Below are 23,084 nucleotides of genomic sequence, written 5' to 3'. Positions count from 1 at the left end.
AGAAGCGAAGCAATAGGAGAACCTTTCTTCACCAAGCAGGGACACCAGTGACAATGGCCCCCTCGCCATTCCCAAGATGCAGGTGGAGTTACAGAAGCTGGGTGAGTTCTCCGCTGCGAAGGTTTCCTACGAACCTTATTTAGGAGTCAATCTTATGGTTTCCGACAAACCTAATTAGTATTACATCTATGCAGTGTAATCATGCTTTCCTAAGCCAACTCATCGAGTTAATATTACATCTTGCTAGCATTATCTCTAACACTCTGATTAAAATACTAACATCTTTTATTTTTATTTTATTTTATTTTTGACAAAAAAAATCTAATGACATAATTGCAGACACTAAAGATTCACATGTAATCACCATTTATTTAGGAAACATGCAATGTTACATGATGAGATGTAAAAAAGAAATAAACTTTTGTATACGAACAAATACTAATAGACCGTAACACGTAACGAAATTAAATAAAAATTATAATAAAATAGAACATCAAAATTTAGGAAAAAAATTCTTCCAATGTAAAGAGTAAAAATCATAAGGCAAACTAGAGATAATCATATATAAGAATAATGAATATATAAATCTCATAGTCTTTTATCTAAAACCCAATCAACAATCTCAAGAGAATAACTATGATACAGGGATTCCGTCACTATGCACAATATTCAAATTATTCCTAAGTAATTACAGTAAGAATTTATTGTAGATCTGATCTAACCTGAGATAAAAATATTGCTTGGATGATTGAGAATAGTCTCTCTCTGCGTTGTCCTTGTTGTAATCACCGATAATTTCTTCCTTAATATAAATTAATTACTATAAATGATATATTACTTTATTATTAACTTCTATATTTGTGTACTATAGTTAAAGAAATAATTAAATTTAGTTTTCTTAATCACATGGATAAGTTAAGAAATCTACTAATCAATTAAATTATTAATTGATTTATTTTCTAATGAGTTATTTGATATTTAGGAAGTAAATAATTTACATTCCATTTTCATGTGTGAATTATAAGAAATGAATATTATATTTCTTTCTCTCTTGGTGTGTGAAAGAAAAATATAAATAAATTAAAAATAAGAATTAAATTATTACTTACGTTTCGGGGAGATCTCATCTTTTTCTATATAAAGAAGCTACTCTTCCCTCATTCCCCACTAAACCTAATAATGGAAGGATTGAGGAGATAACTTCATAGGGAGATGATATTGAGGAAGGAATAATCGAAAAGAGGTAAGATCATTTCTTTTTAATTAGCTTTGATTTATGTTTTAAAATTTTGATGTTTAGATTGTTATAATTTTATAATGAATGATGATGTTTTAATTTCGAAATTTTATTATTTATAAATAATAATAATTGATTTGTGATGTTAGAATGATTATTTGATTTATATTAATCTTTTAAGCTTAAGTGAATTTTAATATTGATTTAATTATTAAAACACTTATTTTTGGATTAACATACTAGTTCTAATTTATTTAATTAGATATATCAATGTTTCAAGAAATTATATGTGAATTTCTATAATGTTATTAGTTTTAAATTTAAGATCTTGAATGTAAAGTTTTTATTAATGGATTTGAGTCATTTTTTAATAATTTTAAATGTTGAAATCTAATTTGATAAGAGGAGTAAATTGGGGTCTAACTTGAGCCAAGTTGATCGATCAGATCGAATGGGTATATACGACCTAACTCATGTGACCAAGTACAACATAACCCATGTGACCAAGTACAACCTAGTCCATGTGACTCAGCATGACGCAACCTATGTGGCCGGGTATAAGCCAACCCATGTGGCAAGGTACGACCTAACCCATGTGGCCAGGCATGACCTAACCCATGTGGCTAAGTACGATCTAGTTCATGTGGTCATGTATGACCCAGCACATATGGTAAGGTACAACCCAACCATGTGGCCAAGCATAACCCAACCTATGTGGTTAGGTACGATCTAGTCCATGTGGTCATGTATGACCCACCTCATGTGATAAAGTACGACCCAATCATGTGGCTAGGCATGAGCCAGCTCATGTGGCTAGGTATGACCCAATCCATGTGGTCAAATATGACCCCAACTCATATGTCTAGGATCAACTTGCGAGTCAAGCATGGCCTAGGTCAATGGTAAGGCTCAGCCCAGTTCATTAAGTTAAGCTTGCCTAACTACACGATTGGTATTAGACATATCATCGCTCCTTTTATATAGCATGTCGTACCTCAACTCAACCTATTACTTGGAACAGGTATATATAGTGTATATGACATGTCCAAGACTCAGGTGGGTTGGTTCGGTTTGGATTAGCACTATACGACATAGTCTAATTCCTCCCTCTCTATTGGTTTGAACTCATTAATTGATTAAATCAAATAGGTTTGATTAGTTAAAAGTCAGTTTAGGGTGATTCCAGACTAACTTGATTAGTTTAAACATATTTGACCTAATCGAGATCAATCAAATCTAAATTAGACCAATCTAGGGTGATTCCAGACCGGTTTTATAAGGATTTGATGTTGGTTCCGTTAGATCATAATCGAATTGAGTTTGATTTAAGTCAATTGAGTTATTCCAATTAGAGTTTTGGTTGATTGAGGACTATTGAGAGATTGATATTTCATGCCTTTATGATTTGATGAATTTAAAGGTTTTATCTGAAGATGTCATTTAAAAATGATTATTGGCTTTCTATTTTCTTATGTTTATGATATTGATATGATGAGTATTAAATGTAATTAGACTAGTAATTCACATTGAGAGTGTAACCCGTGAAAGAAACTACGAGCCATCACAATGTGGAGCCACTAATGAATATAGTCTAGCATATTTACATCAAGTATGGTCTCTCATAATATTTAATTATATTTATTTTTTGATGTATGCGTGAGTGATTAGATGAGTGTAAATGAATGATCATTGATGTTTATGTGTCCCTGCCGAGGGCAGGTATGGCGATTCCCTTCGAGGATTAACGGGCCATTAGACATGATAGTTAGACGATTCCTCCATTCGCTATTGGGAGAAACGTGTCCCCACTTGGGCGGGTGAGGGATACCACTCCATCCGCTGTTAGGAGTGCGATATGGATTATCTCCGTCCGTATTGGGAGGAATCCATCCTATGTAATATGTCTCTCCATCCGCTATTGGGAGAGTGTACAATCGGGTGATGTACGCCTTTATTATTATATATGTATTGCATGTGACTAATGCATGATTTTATTTATTATGTAAGAAATTATCATCATTTTTTTAATGCATAAGTTTTATGATGAATAAATATATTTTTTTTATTAAATTATTGATATTTGTTTATATTTCATGAATATTGAAGATTATTTTTATGATTTTTCTGAGGTTCCTACCAACATGTGTGGTTGTTGATATATTTTTATTTCATATTTATTTTCAGAGTAATCTACTACTGTGTAATAGATCTAAAGCTTGGGTGAAAGAGACTTATGACCCTAGGAAGAAGATGTTATCATTTTTCTAGTTAATAGAATATTTACTATTGTAAAGATAATGATTTGAATTTAAAGACGAATAAAAAGAAAAGAATGGAGTTTATTATGTAAATTATGGATTATAAATTATTGATTTATTATTTTTTTTATAAATCCGGGATGTGACACTTGTCTTCTTCCCTTTCATTCTCTTGTTTTTTACTCTTTTTTCCTCATTTTTGAATCAAGTTACTGCAACAATTTTCTACTTTGTTGCTGTAGTTTTTTCTCACATATATTTTTGCAACCACCACACCCTTCTTATTAGATCTAGAGTTAGATTAAAGGAGAGGTGGGCTATGGGCTATTAAATCCCACTATGGGTTGAACTTGTGGGCTATCAGCCCATCAACCTCCCCTTTCATCTTTCATCTTATAAAGGAGGTTGTTCCATGACTCCTCAATGTGAAGCCATGCTAATCAGTTGTTGGCATATCTCTTGTCTTTCTTTTGATAAGGTCTTTGTCAATATGTCTGCTCTGTTGTAATCTGTGTAAATTTTCTAAAGCTACAACTATTTTTCTTCAAATATATTTTGAATCCAGTGGTATTTGACATCTATATGCTTTGATTTGGAATGAAAAGTTAGATTCTTACACAAATGGATGACGCTCTCGCTTAATTCACCACATAGTTTTTCTATTTCAGCCTCAATTCTTGTAAAAATTCTTTCATCCATAATATTTCTTTACAAAGCTCTGTAGCAGCAATATATTCTGTTTTTGTGGTAGAGAGAGTAATACACCTTTGCAATTTGGATTGCCATGACACAGCTCCCCTTATAAAAGTAAGTATAAAACCTTATGTAGACTTCCTCGTATCAATATCTCTTGTTATATCTGCATCTGTGTAGCCTATCAACACAAGTCCTTGTAAAAGTAAGTATAAAACCTTATGTATACTTCCTCGTATCAATATCTCTTATTATATCTGCATCTGTGTAGCCTATCAACACAAGTGGTCGACCTCTAAAGCTTAAACAAATCTTAGAGCTCACTCTGAGATATTTAAAGATCCACTTTGTCTAGTGCTCTTTGCTTGGATTTGCAAGAAATCTGCTAGTAACACCCGCTGCATATGCAATGTATAGTCTCATACATACCATTGCATATATTAAACTTTCAACTACTGAAGCATAAGGAATCTATTACATTTTCTCCTTCTCATCATTACTTGACGGACTCTGTTCTAAGCACAACTTGAAGTGACCTGCAAGAAGAAAACTAACTTGATTTGTATTGTTCATACTAAACCTTTCCAACACCTTCTCGATGCATTTCTCCTATAACAACCAAATCTTCCTATTTTTTCTATCATGAAAAATCTGTATGCCCAGTATTTGCTTTGCTAGCCTTATGTCCTTCATTGCAAAAGACCCACTCAATTCCTTCTTCAAACTATCAATTGTTATACATATCTTCTTAAGAATAAGCATATCATCAATGTAAAATAAAAGAATAATAAAATTCTTATCAAACTATTTGATGTACATATAATAATCTGAAGTCGTTCTTTTATATTCATTTTTAGTCATAAATGAATCAAACTTTCTGTACCTATAGCTTCTTCATCCCATACAAGCTCTTCCTCAACTTGCTAACAAAGTTGCTCCATATAAATTTTTTCCTCCAAATCACCACGAAGGAAAGCTATATTTATATCTAACTACTCAACCTCCAAGTCCTAGCAAGCAACAATATCAAGATCAACACAGATAGAAGATATTTTAATAATAGGAGAAAAAATATCTTCAAGGTTAATACCTTTCTTTTGACCAAATTCTTTTACAATCAGTCTAGCTTTTTACTTTGGTTGAGAATAATATTCTTGAGTCTTCAACTTGAAAATCTACTTGTTCTTCAAGACCTTCATTCCCTATGGTAATTGCATCAAATCATAAGTGTAATTCTTTTAAAAAGCATCCATCTCTTCTTGTATAGCAACTAATAATTTCTTTTTTTGTTTACTTTCAACTACTTCATGTTAACTCTCTGGTTCACTTGCATTAGTAAGCATCACATACTCATCTGTAGGGTATCTTTTGGAAGGTTAATGTTGTTTAGAAGATCTTCTTAATTAAGGTTCGATGGGAAGTTGCTCTCTAACTTCTTCTTGCTCAACATGTCATGCAAGTAGATCAATATCGAGCTCTACACCATCTTCATACATATCTCCCCCATCATCCTGATATACTAGAGGAGTAACTGGGTCACAATATGTTAATCCTTCTACATAAGTTTTGGCTAGTGCCTTCTTCTTTAAATTTTTAAAGGTTTGATCATCAAAGAATACCACATCTCTACTTCTAAATACCTTCTGCTTTTCTGGATCCCAAAGCCTGTAACCAAACTGATCATGTGAGTAGCCAATAAAAATATATTCTTTTGTTTTACTATCTAGTTTGGACCTCTTATTGTCTGGAATATGTGCAAATATATAATAATCAAACACTCTTAAATGCCTGTAAGAAATATCTTTCTCTGACTATACATGCTCTGTAATATCACCATCTAAGGTTGTATATGGTGACAAATTGATCACATCAACTACAATCCTCAAAGTCTCATCCCAAAACTTTTTAGGTAGCTTGGCCTGTGAAAGCATACATATGATTTTTTTCATGATGGTGCGGTTCATCGTCTCTGCAATAGCATTATGCTGAGGTGTATCAGGAACTATAATCTTATGTTGGATGTCATGTAATCTGTAATAATCATTAAATAATCTTATGTACTCACCACCATTATCTGATCTTATGTATTTCAATTATCTTTCTGTCTTCCTTTCAACTCTGGCATGAAACTCTTTGAAGACATTAATAACCTGATCTTTGATCTTCATAACATAGGTTTAAACTTTTTTGGAAAAATCATATATATAAGTAACAAATAAAGTGCACCGCTAATACTAGGAATATTAATAGATCCATCAAGAGTTTTTATCCTCAAAGGACCACATATATTTGTATAAACACGATCATGCATTTTTTTATATATAGCAGGACTAGCAAATGAAACTCTGTGTTGTTTACCAACCAAACAATCAATATAAGAGTTCAGATGTGTATCTCTGAGGTCTGTCTATACCTCTCTTTTGGAAAAAGCTTGCAGCCCCTTCTAGCTCATGTGTCCTAGTCGCTTATATTACAACACCATATTGAAGTCTTTCTTTGTAGTATTTAACTGCTCACCATAAGTTTTGACCTGTAACCTGTATAAAGTTTGACATTTCTTTCCACTAGCCACAATAATAGAACCCTTACTGAGCTTTCATTGCCCTTTGTGAAATCTGCTATCATAGTCTTCATCATCTAATCTTTCAACTAAAATTAAATTCAATCTCAAATCAACCACATGTCTCACATCCTTAAGCACCAACTTACAACAAAGGTTGGTCTTTATGTGGATATCATCCATGTTAATGATGTCTGCCGTGCTATAGTTGCCCATCTTGACAACACCAAAATTTTCAGACCTGTATGTCACAAAAAACTCCTTCCATAGTGTAGCATTATAAGAAGCACCTGTGTCAATCACCCACTGAAGATCCTGACATATACAAGAAAAAATATCACTGGAAGGAGACAAAATCAAATAATCACCACCATGCATTGTAGTTGTGATATTATCTTTTGACTCTGTAGATTCTCATTCTTTTTTCTTTTTCTTGCTCTCTTAAGTTATTTGCATTGATTCTTGTAATGTCCTTTCTTACCATAGTTATAATAAATAATATTTTTTTCTTGATCTTGACTTACTTCTACTCATGCATGAATTATTTCTATCCTTCGACTTTGATCTTTCTATATTCTGTGAGATAAATGCCCGTGAATCATTCTAAGATGTTACTGAATTCTTTCTTCTCAACTCCTCATTCAACAAACTACTTATTATTTGACTCATGATGACAACATCATCTAACGTAGAATTACTAAGGGAAAGCACCGGTGTCTCTCAACTTTTTAACAAAGAACTAATTAGTGATACTTTGTATTTCATTCAAATGCATAGCAATAGAAGCACACTTTTTATATTTCAGGTTCACAAGTTTTCTGATCAAGAAGGCTTTGTTTTTCTTTCATAGAGACCTTCTAACTTTTTTCGAATATAATATGTTGAACTTTCAGTATAATATGGTGAAAGACACTATCATCGAGCCACTATCGAATAAACTTGATTATTTTTCGGTTTAACATCTTTCACTCATCATCTGTCATAGTTGTGGGCTTTGCATTATCCCCCTACAAAGGTTCATATAAATCTTTGTAATACAGGAGTTCTTTCATTCTTGATTTACATATCATCCAATTGTTTCCATTCAAGCTAATTATATGAGAAACACTACTGACACAAAACTTTTGTATATGAACAAATAATAGTAAGTCATAACACGTAACAAAATTAAATAAAAATCATAATAAAATAGAACACCAAGATTTACATAGAAAACCCCTCCAACGTGAAGAGTAAAATCTATAATGCCTAATAAATATATAAATCTCAAAGTATTTTGCCTAAAATCTAAGCAACAAGAATATAATTGAGATACAAGGATTTTATCACTATACACAATATCTAAATTCTTCCCAAGCAATCACAGCAAAAATTTATTGTAGATAAGATGTAACTTAAGACGAGAACATTGCTTGGATGAGAATATTGCTTGTATTTTTCTCTTTCCTTTTTTTTCTTCTATTTTCTTTTTTTTTAAATTAAATTATTATAACAATTTTTTTGTCTCATTGTTAGTAGTTTTTTCTCATTTATAATCACAGTACTCCTCTTATTAAATCTAGAATTAGATATAGCAGTGAGAAAACAGGTCGACGAAGGTGATTGTCACTACAGTTGGTCACAATTCGCAGGCTCAAATGATAGCTTCCACCGGCGAGATCATAGACAACATGCATGTTCTGCTGCACCAATTCTATTTGAAGATGACACATTGTAACTATGTCTGATGCATCCCCTTCGAACTACTCTTACCTCTTTTACATATTGTAGACTTGTCCAATATCACAGTAAAAAGATTGAGCAATTACCCAAAGGAAGTTAGTTGTTCCTCAGGTTTAAAGCTGATTGCAGCATTATAATTCCTGCAGAAACAAAAAAAGGATGGAATACTGTGACTAACATGCCAAAGCGACAGCCTCTTGGTTTCAATGATCATCATCACTATGTTGTTGCTGCACACACAGCATATTATTGAAACAAACTTCCACAAAGGTATTACTTTAAATCAGCCACAAATTACACACATTATTTTCTCGCAGAACAATGGGAGAGAATACAATTTGATCCAATCAAAGGAACCACATGACCTTCAGCATAAGCCTTTTCGCCCGTTACATAACTTCGACGATAGCAAACTAATAAAAGAAAAAATTGCGACAAAGATAATGCAAAACAACTAAAGTTATAGATTTAAAATGACAAAAAGGATATTCACCACATCTTTGTCGAACTCTTTCTTCAATAAAATGCTGTCACAAGTTTTTATCAGGCACACACAATTACTGTTGTTCATAATAACTGAGTAGAAAAGAACTCACACAGCCGATGTCAATTAGAAGTGGTTCTTGGACTTGCACAATCCAATCAGATCCTCCCATATGAGAGTATTTTGTCATAGCTTTTACATTATCACATACTTAGCCAGACCCATCTTAGTCACATAAATTGTTTAGTTGTCTCTCCCTATAAACAATTCCATCATATGTGAAAACGAAATGGTCACAAGCAATGTAATCGTATACATTTGGGCAAAAGTCCTGCTACCATATATATTGGAAATTACAAATTTCAGAAACTAAAAATAATATAATATAAATAAATAGTTAGAAATCACCTTATCAAATTATAACCGAGGAGCACAAACCAGTAAAAGAACACCATGTAAAGGAATGCACTTAATCTTGGACAGCTCAGAGAGATAAGAATCTGAAAGAAAGGTCAAGCTACTACATCAAAGTATAATCTAATCCATGCAATAGAAATAATAACCTTCAATAAGCCAAAAGAAAGTATCATTTGATTTTCTGTCCATTTTAAACGAGCAAGCATAAAAATGACCTCCTTAATACCAACTGTTAGACAGTGATATTGTTGACTTTCTAGTATCCTTCTCAGAAGAACCTCTGTGGTTCAACCTACACGTGTTTCGGAATTTAACGTCATTTTGAATATTTTGCATGGTAATTCAATAAGATATTACAATATATCATTATGCAAGACCCTTTCGTCGACGTAATGAGGAGCTAGAAGAGAAAATTGTCTTCCAAATCCAACATCAAAGAGCAACAAACTTTAAACAGAAACCTGATAAAAGCATTGACAGGGAAGAACAAACAAGTCGAAATAACTACCAATTAAAAGACTGGGGAGGACAAATATAACAGATGATAAACCCATTCAATCTCCAAGTTTCCAATAGTTGCAAATATAAAGGTAGAAATAGGAATTCAGCCTTTTGGAAAAGACAGTTGACAGCTATCATAAAAAACCCTATTGGTACACTGACTTGCAAAAACACCATACAAGAGGCTTTACTACAAGCTAGTTCCTTGCATCACCTAAGCTTACCATACTGAATGCTTGAAATTCCATATTTTCCTCCAAAGAATTTTGCATCACTGGGTTTTCTTCAAAGTAAGATTCAACTCTAATTCTTTCTTTTGTAGTTCAAGGGATAAGCGTTTATTCTCCAGCTCCATTCGTTCATTTTCCATTCTCATGATGTTTAGTTCTCTGTCTTTCTTCTTACTAAACCTTTGCCACTTGTAACGTTGTCTCTCAAGCTCCAACATCTGAGCTTGAATATGCAGTCTCTTCTCTTCAAGCTGAATTGGGTAAGAACTAACCCACTGCTGTGGTATCATTGCGGACTTGGATCCTTCTGAAAAAACTTGGTTCATATCTACAGTTAAACCTTGAGGGTGGAGGCTTCTGTTACAATCTCGTGAACCAGAACAATTCGAAAAAGCCAGTTCTTCATGGTTCACCCCAAGCTTCATCCTTTTTGGGAAGCCATGCACAGCATTGTGCTCTTCGGCATCACCTTCCTCATCATCGCTATCAGCACTTTGGTCATCTTCATCAACATCTTCATGCGAGCTCCTCTTTGTGTCATGCTCATCTCTAATTCGAAGTGCCAGCTGCAGTGATCGTTGAAGTGCTGGGTCTTCAGGTAAATTCAACCGGTTACAATTATGATATGAGCACATTTCCTCATAGAACAGATGCTTTGAGCTCAAGATCTTCCTCGCATCCTCCTTCAACTTTTCAGAGATATTCATATGTTCCAAAAGTGCTGGATTCTCCACAACCTTACAAGATGTGCCCCTACCAAGAATATCTGTGAGCCTCTTGTACCTCTTATTGAGATCATTGAACTTATCTTCACATTGCTGAGGCGATACATAACACCCTCTCTCAGCCATAACTTTAGATATGGCCTTCCACTTTCCCTTTTTCTGCAGTATGGCATACTTCCTCCTTCCACCACATTCAGACGCAACATCTTCCCCTATGTAAGAAACCGCGGTTATCAAAAGCCTGACCATTGCATCGGTCCACTTCATCCGCTGCCATGAGGAGCCTTTCTCTCCTTTGCCTGCATCAATTTGACCATCAGTTCCATCCTTGGTGAAGCTCGGCTCATCATCATCACTCATGGAGGTCTTACCAACCTTGCCTTTGTTATAGCCCATCACTGAAACCCCTGCTTGATAGTCAGATTCCTGCAACTGGTTGTCTGACATAGGGAAAGCATCAATCATTGGCGCTTGGATCATCGAGCCTTGACGCATGTGCATGTTCCCTTGCAAACCTAGCACACCATAAGAAGCTCCTGGCATCATGCTCCCAGCCGGGTAATTTCCCTCCATCTGGTGTCCTTCAGGAACAAAAGTTCCCATTCAGTATCGTCCAACTTCTTCCTTGTTTCACTCAGGAGAACTCGAATTGTACAATTTTATAAAGATCTATTAGCAATTCTTCCTTGCAAAGCGACAGTTTTCTCCAACTTTTCAGAATTCAATGGTAATAACATCAAGATTCCAACTTTCTTGCAGCACCTACTGATTTCTTCAGAACAAACTAAATCATCTAAAAGATATTGGTTCTCGGAAGTGCCAAACCCTAGTGGCAGCAAGCACAGGAAGGAAAATCACAAAAGGAACACAGCTTTACGCAAAACAAGACATGAAATCGACCGCGACGAGCATGTGAATCTTCTACCCTGGTATCGTAAACGGAGTCCTACAAGAAACCGCTCGGCCTGACTTTAAATCACGGCGCCCATAGTGACACACCAAGAAAACCCAAGAAACCAGTCGGGAAGGGAAGAAAGACGGCACTTATCTGGATCACAGGGAGCCAAATCCACGCCTTTGCGACGCGAGCGGGTCAAGATCAGGGCTTTTCCAGCGGGAATTTGTCGGGAAAAGAATGCGATCCTAAGAATCGCCAACAACGGGAGGAGGATCGCGAAATGAGGTGAGCTCGTTTTGAGGAGAAGCACAGAAAATAGAGGGCAAATTATTGGATGCAGGGCACGGGAGGGGGGAATGTGACTACCACGAGATTTATCTACGCGAAAATGTTACGCGATCAGGTGGGAGTCCGAATCCTTCGCGGGGAAGCGGCAAAAGTTTGTCGTGAGTCGTGAGCGTGGAGTCGAGTAGTCGGCAACGCAAGTGGGGACACTATCACGTGCCACTTTGGGTTGTGCATGTTATTGGTACCAACATGGAGAGCAGTTGGGGACCACGGAGCTCACAATTTGGTATTTTGTTACACATGGAAGAGAATGAGCCTCTATTTTTTGTGTTTCCTCTTTTTCTCTCTCTCTCTCTCTCTCTCTCAAACATGGGTTTGGCAATTTGGAACTTATTAGACCTCTAAAATTTATATTTATGATAAAAATTTGTGGTCTTAGTTGAGCCAATTAATTTTATGATCCTTAATTATTTATATTAAAATTAATGATATAATTTACTTTTAGTGAATGGAGAAAAAAGATGAATTGCACCCAAAAATATGACAAGGATTGTCATCAAAGATTCCTTATATATATATATATATATATATATATATATATATATATATATATATATATATGCTGTGGTACTTTGTATATAAGGGTAGTTGGTAGATGGGGTCATGTCAGAACATGATGCTCATGTTTGAGAGAAGCTTCCGTGATGGAATCAACATCTTTTAAGATTTAGTTCATGATGCAATGAACCTGAAGTGGATGCTCATATCTTCCCCTTTTCTCTCTAGTGTTCTTTTATTTTTCCACTATAGTGTTTTGTTGGAATGTGTTGATGTCAACATTCTTCAGAGAAAAATATGACTTTATTCTTTATAGAGAGAGAGAGAGAGAGAGAGAGAGAGAGACAATAATCAGTGCTTTTCTGGGGATAGATTTTTATGTCCTTTTAAATAACACCAAAACCCATTGCTTATTTTATTAAAATTTTGACAAGTATAATTGGATAGAGATTAAAATGAGAATAAATGGACATATAGCAAGGAGCTCCTGTGGTAATGTACTACATAAAGCACATATCTGCACATAAAATTGTTTCTATAAAGGATCTTGAACTAGCAATATCAGTTTCAGATCAGAATTTTTACATGGCCATTTGCATTAATCTGAGACAAATTAGAGTCAAAGTAGCAGATGCATCCTTGGCAATATCTTGACAACCATGTCCATAAGTGTGGCCACTGCAGCAAAGTTCCTGCTCCCCCTTCAAGCCATTGTAAAACTGAGGGAGGTAGATGTTTGGTGGAGCTATGAAGAAGACAGATGCATGGAACAGAAAATTATGCCAAGCCAAAGATTTCCTAAGTAGAGTGCTTTTAAGCAGTAACAGAAAATTAGCATGATATGGAAGTACAAAATGAGAAGATGGAAGTGAAAGAGAGGGAATGATAAATGTAATAAGAAGAGCTAATTAGCTGTACCAATATGTAGTTATGAACTTCTAACTTTGTGTTCTGGTCCATATAATCCATGTAATAAGTTCAAAATGTTCATGGTGAATTAAAAGCATGTCAGCTGGTATTGCTTTTCATGTATATAGAGTATTGAGAATATTTCTTCAACCTACAGTATGATCCACATGTCTTCTTTTCAATTGCTGTGAGTGAATCAAAGTTGTGTATGGCTTGTCATCATGTAAGAGCAGAAACGTAGCTAAGAAAATTGTGATTACAACTTCATTTAGGGCATTTTCTTAAGAATATAACAAAAGCATGCTTTTGTTGCTAATTGTGAAGACAACTAGGTTAATCACAGCCAACAACTAACTTGGCTTAACTATGATTCTTGATGATGATTGACATAGCTCATTTCAATACTGTGACAACAAATAAATATCACGATAGGGCCATTCGACGCCGAACACAGCGAAACCATTCTAAAAAGCTCAAAATGATACCACATGACAAGGACATGTACAGGTCAATCGACACTCATATACAAAAAAAAAAGCTCGACACCAAACACTAAGGCACCATTCTGCGAAACTCAAACCAATATTGAATGGCACCAACTTGCACAGGTCAATGAGCACTTACCCACAAGGTACAAGCCATTATCCTAAAAAATTGATAATTATTAAAGAACCATGTACGACCAACCACCCCTTCGCAGGTATAAAAGCTAACTCTCTAATCAATGGTAGGAGACTTTACATATTCAACTCATTCTTATTCAACTTAACTATAACTTAAATTTTGGAAAGATCAAGTTGGGAAGTTTCCCTCCTAACCTCGACCTAAGTGTAGGGGATGGCGACAAAAAAGTCGACAACGAGACCCACAGCTCAACCCAACCTAACACTCACTTCCACTATCCAAGTCTCTATATGAGCAACCATGCACATCCAAAATCAAACCAAGTCATGCACATAAAGATTCATCAACAATAATCACATGTTTATAAATATACAAGGATGAGAGTTAGCTACTATATCATGAACATAGATCATACCTTGACTAACTACCTTATCACACAATCAATAACCACATAATTTTATAGTCAGCCCACCAGAACTGTTAGCACTCAAAGCCAGCAATTCTGTCACACAAAAAAGCTTGATATCATTCAGGAAGTTTCAGAATGTAAGATGTTCATCTCATAAACAGAAACATATATCATTGCAAGAAGAATTAAAAGCTGCATGACCATGTGGATAATGTTCATCTGTTGGCTGTTGGCATATACAACACATCAGATTAAAAATAAAGGTTTAGTTTCATCTTAAATCGATGTTCAGCTTAATTTGCCACATAAATATAATCTATTATCAAGAAATCAGCAATTCACACACACACACAAACACACATTGGTGAAGACTTAACACACACTGATGCTCTAAAATTGATGCAAATCGACTAATTAGGATTCGTCATTTGCTTTGGTATTGCAAAGTGTTCTCCAATCAACAAATGCACAAGGTTGGATACAACAAGCCGCAAAAAAGAGTGTAAATCCAAGGAATGAATCAAATTAGTGAAATTTCAGAAATCTTTATAGAGAAACAACTCACCTTATTTCTCTTAGGTTTTCTTCCCAGGATGCATCTTGGGTGGGAGATGCAGAGAGGCCGGCGATGACGCGTCTGGCCAGGCTTCTCCAACTAGAGCAGAACCAGTAGCAGCAGAAGATGAGAAGACGATCTCAACGTTATTGCCTGCTCCTGCACCCAAACTAAAACATGTTCTCCATTCCTCAGTGGCAGACAAATTGGAGAGATCAACTAATTATATGATACTGGTCAAAGAAGCATAAACCCATTCGATTAACATGCACAACATACCATACATACCACCGACCTCGTTTCTACCCCCACATCACATCACAATCGACTCTTAGGTCTAGACCCTAAATAAAAGAAAGAAGAGAAGCGCCACTGAGACTATCAGGCCCGTTCGCCCCGGATGCGGCGGGCGAGCTGGATATCCTTGGGCATGATAGTCACCCGCTTGGCGTGGATGGCGCAGAGATTGGTATCCTCGAAGAGACCCACGAGATATGCCTCGGCGGCCTCCTGCAGCGCCGCCACCGCAGAGCTCTGGAAGCGCAGGTCGGTCTTGAAGTCCTGGGCGATCTCACGGACCAGACGCTGGAATGGCAGCTTCCGGATGAGCAGCTCCGTGCTCTTCTGGTACTTTCGGATCTCCCGCAGAGCGACCGTCCCGGGGCGGAAGCGATGTGGCTTCTTCACGCCGCCAGTCGCCGGGGCCGACTTCCGCGCCGCCTTCGTCGCCAGCTGCTTCCGTGGGGCCTTCCCGCCGGTGGACTTCCGGGCCGTCTGCTTCGTACGCGCCATCGCCGAGGGCTCTGAAGAAAGAGGTGGCTGAAACTTCTTGGTCGAACGACGGGATGTGAATCGAGATGGGATGGGGAAGATGGAGCGGAATGGCGCGTATTTGAAGAGCGTATTCGAGGCCGGTACTCGTGGAATTCGAAAATATTTGGGTGTGTTTCCGAGGCGGGAGTCGATATGGATCGTCAGATTGGTCCTCAGCGAATGGTCAAGATTTCCTGATGAAGTAGCACACGGATCGCGATCACCTACACCTGACAACCCACGTAGCTAAAAATAGGCCACCACCATGATGGCCAAACGGTATGCCTAACACGTAGATAGACTATTTTAGTTCATCCCATTGGCTGTTGTCACTATATATCTATGATCAATATAGTTCATCCCACTGTCCATTAATGAGTTAACATGTGAGCGAGTTGAGGGATTACGAAGTCATAAGACGATAAGACGAGAAGAAGCTTCCTGCTTCCTAAAGGGGGGCTCACGAGACTAAAGTCGAATTTAACAGTCAAATGGACCCGCTTCCTAGTCTTTCCAGCCGTCCGATTGAGATCGAGCGTCAATGATCGATTTCGCGTCCTAGTCTCTCTTATCCCGTACTCGGCGTGCGGTCCCCTCGAAGCAGTACCAGCACACACCTTGCCCCCGCCACCCATCACCGTCCGTGCTCTGATCAAATGGCTGAGAATAACAGACGCGGTGGTGCTTCACATGATGCCATCTGTCGAATTTGATGTTTACGTTTTGGCCCCTAATTACGTCGAAGTTACATACGACACCAGTTTATGAAATACCCGAAATCTTATTAGCCTCTTGATTGGAGAGTTTTGTGGTCCAGTGTTATAAGATGCGCGGATTGAAAAGGTAAGAACGGAAGTAACAGATTCGGGTGTGGAAGTAGTTTTGTTTACTATCATACTCTTAAAGTCCACCAACCAATTCCACCGTCCATTGCCTTTTGGGTTATCGTGTCCACCATCCGATCCGTGGAGATCAGAGATGGAGGGCACGCCGACGACCGCCGCACATCGGTTCGGACAGATCCCGCCGCAGCCGCCGCCGAATCCACGCGGGGGCACCGTTGCCGGAGCCCACCGGCGGGCTCTCTCCGAGACATTCCTCCACCTTCCCGACGACCTCCTCTTCGACGCAGATCCCGACTGCGGCATCTCCGACATCGACTTCCCCTCGCTGTCCGACGACAACGTCTCCGGCGGTGGCGACATAGGAGGATGCCCGGCGCCCCTCGCGGTGGCCCCGTCCGGGAGGCCCGTCCCGGGGACCCACCTTAGGAGCCTGTCGGTGGACAACGCGCTCTTCGAGGGGATGGGGTTCCAGGCCGGAGCGGCAGCCGGAGGCGGCGGTGGTGGAGTGCAGGAAAGGAGAGGACACCACAGGCGGAGCGGATCGATGGACGGGTCCATCTCGCCGTTTGAGGGGGAGTCGGCGCCGCCGCTGTCTGACTACGCGAAGAAAGCCATGACGGCTGATAAGCTCGCGGAGCTGTCGCTGCTCGATCCCAGAAGAGCAAAAAGGCATAATCTTCTTTCCTCGTCTCCTTTGCTCGCTTCTGTAACTTTCGAAGAACTTTTGTGTTCTTTTGCTTTCCGACGACATGTGATTCGATTTCTGGGTTAATTGCGGATGTTTCAGTTACTAATTTCTGCATAGAGTTCAAATCATCTCCTTTGCTTCTTTCGTACGTTTCAAGAACTGATCCTTTTTTCGTTTCCAAAACGCTGTGATTTGATTTTTGGGTCGATGACGTTTGTTTTAATCAGTAATATCCATATATTACTTCAAATTGGACTTGAGGGCTTCTTGTTTTTGGTTTATTGTAATTTGATGGCAGTAAGATCCATTTCTCCTGTTTACTCTGAATTAATTTGTGTTTTTTCCCTTTCCTGCATACTCCTAATTCGTTATATTCACTTCATGTAGAAAAATCTGATATTTGCTCCTTTTTCAATCCTTTTTTTGTTAGATTAATGTGTCAAGTGCCACTCAATTTGGCTTCATTCTACGTACCAAGTTATGGCAAAAGATGTTTACTTATCTATAATTTTGAGAATTTTTTTCCTATTTCTTGCTATAGGATTCTTGCGAACAGGCAATCCGCCGCACGATCGAAGGAAAGGAAGGTCCGTTACACCAGTGAACTTGAACGGAAGGTGCAAACACTTCAGACTGAAGCAACCACTCTTTCTGCACAGCTCACGCTTTTACAGGTATGAACCACTGATGGGCTTCCACTGTCTTTTGATATTTAGATATTGGCAAAATTTTTGTGTTCCTCTCGGGATTTCTTTGGTTTTAGTCAAGCCGGATTGCATTCCTTTTTCTCAGTGGTTGAATCTAATTGATGTCCTTTTGATGTGATGTTGCTAGTGATCATTATATTGCAAGTGTATGCATATTGCAAATTATTTTGTGCTTTTAGCATAAAAATTGAACTTACAGTTTGTTACTTTGTTTACTGTTTACTTGTTGAGCATAAATATTTAACTTCCAGCTTGCTACTATTCTAGTTGTGAAAACCTTATCTTTCATGCTAATAGTAATCAAAGTTTATTTATCTTCTTTTTTCATGTTCTCTCTTCGGAGGTTTCTCTTTCCTCTAGGATATGTGATTTCTAACAATCAAATACTTGGATACAGTTGTTTATTCAAATTATGAGTTTTACAACCCTTGTCTCGGTGCGTATCATGGAACATCTATATTTTCACTGCACACGTCCTTTTCTATTTAATAGTATATCATGACTGAATTTTATAGCATGGATGTATAAGATAAATGCTCTTGTATTTTTAACAGTCACTACTATTAAAACCTTGCATTTGTCTTAGTTCTTCTTCTCGATAAACGAAGAAACTTATCTAGTAGCATAATGAAGTGTAACAACTGAGGTTTGAACAAATATGATTTCAGTTCCTTGTTCACAATCATGAAACTTTATATAATTAATAGCCTAGCGATTAAATCAGGAAGTGTTGCATGATTAAGCAGGAAATGTGAAACATTTGTTTCTAGAAACAGTTAAGGTTCTGCATTGAGATAAATCCAGTCTTAATTCCCATCCTCTTCAATTGTTAAGATGATTATGTATTTGCCTTCTACATCCTCACAGGAATTTAAATATATATATATTATTTGTTTATCTCTTGTCTTCCACAATCATCATGTCTTACATTCCACAAGATCAAATTAATGGGCTTACTTTTTAACAATTGAATTTTTTTTATATATTACTGTTATTATTTTTCAGAAAACAAAAACACAGTGGCTTAATGTTTGATTCTTTGGTAATGCAGAGAGATACTACTGATTTGACTTCTGAGAACAGGGAACTCAAGTTGCGCTTGCAGGCCATGGAGCAACAAGCTCAACTTCGTGATGGTATGTGTTCTTGATGTTTGCTAATCTAAGCTCAGTTAATCTTGAGCTTTCTTAGTGCATTTGAAGCTTAAGATGTTCACCAACAAAACCAAGCAAGTATTCCCTTCTAGTTATACTGCTGAATGGGTAGAAGAAAATTGTATATCGTGTTAAGTAATTGTAATTAACTGCAGTGATATCTGTCAGATGACCTTTAACTATTTATAAAAATCATAAAATGAAATCATACATCAGATGATTTCTTGGCAAAAGATACAAACATGTCCCTGTAACAGTTTAGATTTGGTCTGTTGTTGTAGTTTACTGCTTATTATGTTTGGAAGTAAAATTTGGTATGGAAACCACGGTACAGTGCAGCTTAGATTTAGGAAAAAACCTAGATGACCATGATTAATCTTCCACTTGTTCCCATACATTGGTCTTTGGGCACATAAATGTTATTTTGTTAGATAATTTGACTCTAAGCAGAGTGAAAGAAAGACATTTTCCTAACATGGCTCATGAATGCTGTGTAGCTTATAGACTTTGGAAAAACTAGATGACTGTGAATTCATCTTCTACCTTTTCTTAGGCTTCCAGCATTGGTCTTTGGGCACATAAATGTCATTTTGTTAGAAAATTCAACTCTCAAGGAGAGTGGACAAAAAACACTTTCCTAACATGACATGTTGTGCTCTGCATTTTAGACTCTGGAAAAAATTAGATTACCATGATTTAATCTTCTACTTGTTCTTATTGCTTCCAGCGTTGGGCTTTGGACACACAAATGTAGTTTGTTTATAAGTGCAGTAAAAGAAAGATACTTAAATTCCTAGTATGCCAGGTCATGCCTGAACAATTTGGGTCATCTAACAAACGCAAAGCTTCATACATATATCAGATAAATAAGCAAATAGAAAGTCAAATATTTTGTACTAGTCAAACAAGTTTTCTGATTAATCATCTTGTAGAGGGAAACTGAAACTAAGTCCAACGAACTGAGAAGTGTGAATTGTCTGATGGTCCAAGCTCAAGAACCCACCATTTGCTGTGGATTATACTGTGGAGGTTGCTGCTGCCATTTGCTCTAACTGTCCTGATTTTGTTTGCGATTTATACTAGTTTTATAAATCATCTGTAGAAAAGCTTTTTAAGGATTGTAATAGTTTCTTTTGTTCTAAAATTGGTGCCATGGTATCACCGGTGTGCGAGTAGGAAATGATATGCTAGTTTCCTTTTTAAGTTATTTTTTTGTTTTTTTTTTTCCCTAAGATGTGAAGTTTCCTGCCGAATCTTGTTGCTCAGGACTCCTGAACCTGAGCGCAAAATGCCATCTGCTACCTGGAGGTTCTGATTGTGAAGGTTGAGTCGTGGTGCATTATGTTACCGATCATAATCTTTTCTTTCGTGATGCAGCTTTGAACGAGGCTTTGAGGGAAGAAGTGCAACGGCTTAAAATAGCAACTGGTCAGCTTCCAAATACGAATGGAAATCGTTTTAACGGAGGGATTCAGCAATCTGTACCAAACTACTACTCTCAGCCACAGCAGTTGCGTCCCCCAAGTGGGCGTCAAGTTCAGCATCTGCATCCATCTCAAATGTCTTCCAATGGTCAGTCACTTAATGTCCATTCCCCAGGTGATCCCATGGACTTCATGTGAGAGCAAACTCCATGACATAGATGGATCTCAAGTAAGATAAATTAAAGGTTATTTATGCTGAATGTATCTCGTAGTACTTCCTTTAGGGAATTGTTGTTCTTTGTACCGTCAAGCAAAATATTGATATGAACAGTATGCTGGTCGCTATTATTCTGTATAGAGCTGATAGGGAGATTCATATCCACATGATGATCTCTTATTTATTTGTTTCTCCATTGGAATGTGTAACACTGTTGTTGGTTAATGGAATGATTTCAATCTGCCTTCATCAGGTGTTTTTCTGCAATTGAAAACACTTTATCGTAATTGCTGCAATGTTTTCTTTCAGAAGAAAACAAATGTTGGATGTTTTATTCTTCTTGATCAAATCACGAAACATTACTTCTTATGCATACTGCAGAGACAGTTCTCCTGCCCGATCTCTGCAGCGATACAAGGAGAGGGGCGGCTCCTGTCTCGGTACCAGGCGGATCTCCCGGCGACCAGCTCGTCCAAGAAGTCGTCGAGCTTCTCGATGGTGACGCTGGGCATCACGACCACGTGGGCGATGTTGCCCTCGCAGGCGAGCTGCCAGCGGCGGACGAACCCTTCGTCCTTGGGCCGCTCGAACACCACGGTGCTGCTGAGCTGGTTGAGCATGGCGCCCACCCCCGCCGCCATGAGCCGGTCCCTCAGGTAATGCGCGTTGCGCAGGCACTTCTGGACCTCCTTCCGGAATCCCCGGTACCCCTTCCGGTTGAGGGTGTACCAGAGGAAGAGCGGGGCGTGGCCATTGCGGCTGCCCATGATGGTGGCGTCCCTGGACGCCAGGTATTCGACGTTGCTCGCCAGGGCATTGATGTGCTTCAACCTCGTTATCTGGACGCCGCAGGGCATGGGGCATCCCACGAACTTGTGACCCGACACGCTCACGCTCCCTATCGGCTTCTTAAACGTCACCTTGGGTGCCTGTCCAATTACCGGTATCAGAGTGATGTTGGAACCTGTGACATACTAACTACGTCTGATAGGCACATACACGCGTGACGAAGGGCAACATGAGCCCAAACAGAGCACCATCACAATGAATGTAGAATCTGTCCTTAAACCCACTCTCCTCGAGAGTCTGTATGAGCACATCGAGATCATCGACTGCTCCCTTCACAGTCGTTCCTACAGAGCACCAAGAGATGAGATTAAGAAGGTGGAACAATGGAGGAAAACATGGAGGACTCACTCACCGATGTTGACATTTAAGATGGCCGGTTTGTCCTTGTGATCCAGCAGCTTCGCTCGAAAGTCCATGCAGTCGATCTCGCCGGATGTCAGAGTGTCCACCTTCACGCACTGCATCCTGTACATCCTTGCTGCTTTGAACACCGAGTAGTGAGACTCCCTCGACGCGTAGAGAATCCCATCCGGAAAACTCTCCCTCCTGCAACATCATTTGGAAGAAGACGATGGGGTTGTGTTGTGGAGAGATGGTGGTATGGGAGATGGGCACGAACCCCACAAGAATGCCGTGAAGGTTTCCTTCGGTGCCGCAGTTGGTGATGTAGCCCCAGTATTCGTGCTTCTCCAGCTCCCAGAGGCGAGCGAACCAGTCCAACACACCCACTTCGAACTGCCTGGAGTGCACGCCGTAGTTGCTCTCGATGAAGGGATCGCCGAGGTTGTTGATGGAGAAGTGCTGTAGCTGGCTCAGTGCCCCGTAGTCCAAGTCCAGATTGTATGGGTAGCCTGCGGAGGACCAGAAAACAGAGGGAGTTAAGAGGAGATCTCATGGGATGATAGCATGGAGGTTGAAGCCGAAAAGGAGAACAACCCAAGTGATGCTTGGTCCTTTCGACGAGGGATTTGCGGTACTTGGCGAGCACGCTGGCCATGTAGCCTTCTCGCTCCCCGGTGAGCTCGTCGTCCGACTCCGGCTCCTTGATGGCGAAGGACACGGTGTGCATGTTCCTCCCCAGCACGATCGCCCTGTCCTCGCCGGCCCCGTTCGACTCCGACGCCTTGCCATTGGCGAGCTCGAGCTCCTCCGGCCACAGCAGCTCCGTCTTCTCCTCCTCCTCCTCCCGCGAATCCATGAAACTGTTGCCCATGCTTCCCACCATGTCTACCCCTCAAAAAACGCACAGTTAGCAACAGAGAAGGCGCAGAACTGAGAAGGGACAGAGAGAGGGAGCTGCGGCGGCGGAGGGAGCGGA

At 38.7% G+C, this 23,084-nt stretch overlaps 4 protein-coding genes across 4 annotated transcripts; 1 reads left to right on the top strand and 3 right to left on the bottom strand.

The window, feature by feature from the left end:
- Positions 1 to 9,897: 9,897 nt before the first annotated feature.
- LOC104000302 (uncharacterized) lies at positions 9,898 to 12,067 on the bottom strand. Its single transcript, XM_009422314.3, has one exon. The coding sequence runs from the start codon at positions 11,428 to 11,430 to the stop codon at positions 10,144 to 10,146; it is 1,287 nt and encodes a 428-aa protein (XP_009420589.2). The 5' UTR covers positions 11,431 to 12,067; the 3' UTR covers positions 9,898 to 10,143.
- A 3,245-nt stretch (positions 12,068 to 15,312) lies between these two features.
- LOC135651200 (histone H3.2) lies at positions 15,313 to 15,943 on the bottom strand. The gene has a single exon (XM_065171095.1). It carries the CDS (start codon positions 15,859 to 15,861, stop codon positions 15,451 to 15,453), a length of 411 nt encoding a protein of 136 aa, XP_065027167.1. The 5' UTR covers positions 15,862 to 15,943; the 3' UTR covers positions 15,313 to 15,450.
- An 860-nt stretch (positions 15,944 to 16,803) lies between these two features.
- On the top strand, positions 16,804 to 21,166 carry LOC135651799 (transcription factor VIP1-like). Its single transcript, XM_065172224.1, has 4 exons — positions 16,804 to 17,396; positions 17,957 to 18,089; positions 19,174 to 19,258; positions 20,654 to 21,166. Exons 1-4 carry the CDS (start codon positions 16,861 to 16,863, stop codon positions 20,896 to 20,898), a joined length of 999 nt encoding a protein of 332 aa, XP_065028296.1. The 5' UTR covers positions 16,804 to 16,860; the 3' UTR covers positions 20,899 to 21,166.
- A 49-nt stretch (positions 21,167 to 21,215) lies between these two features.
- Positions 21,216 to 23,077, bottom strand: LOC104000304 (serine decarboxylase 1). The gene is made up of 5 exons (XM_009422316.3): positions 22,703 to 23,077; positions 22,386 to 22,617; positions 22,119 to 22,312; positions 21,917 to 22,050; positions 21,216 to 21,846 (listed from the first exon to the last, which is right to left on the bottom strand). The coding sequence occupies exons 1-5, from the start codon at positions 22,989 to 22,991 to the stop codon at positions 21,277 to 21,279; spliced, it is 1,419 nt and encodes a 472-aa protein (XP_009420591.2). The 5' UTR covers positions 22,992 to 23,077; the 3' UTR covers positions 21,216 to 21,276.
- Positions 23,078 to 23,084: the final 7 nt, after the last annotated feature.

Source organism: Musa acuminata, chromosome BXJ3-10 (assembly GCF_036884655.1).
Source record: "Musa acuminata AAA Group cultivar baxijiao chromosome BXJ3-10, Cavendish_Baxijiao_AAA, whole genome shotgun sequence".
Classification (NCBI taxonomy): Eukaryota; Viridiplantae; Streptophyta; class Magnoliopsida; order Zingiberales; family Musaceae; genus Musa; species Musa acuminata.
Note: the sequence above shows the minus strand (reverse complement) of the source record. Positions and strands in the feature narration are given on the sequence as shown.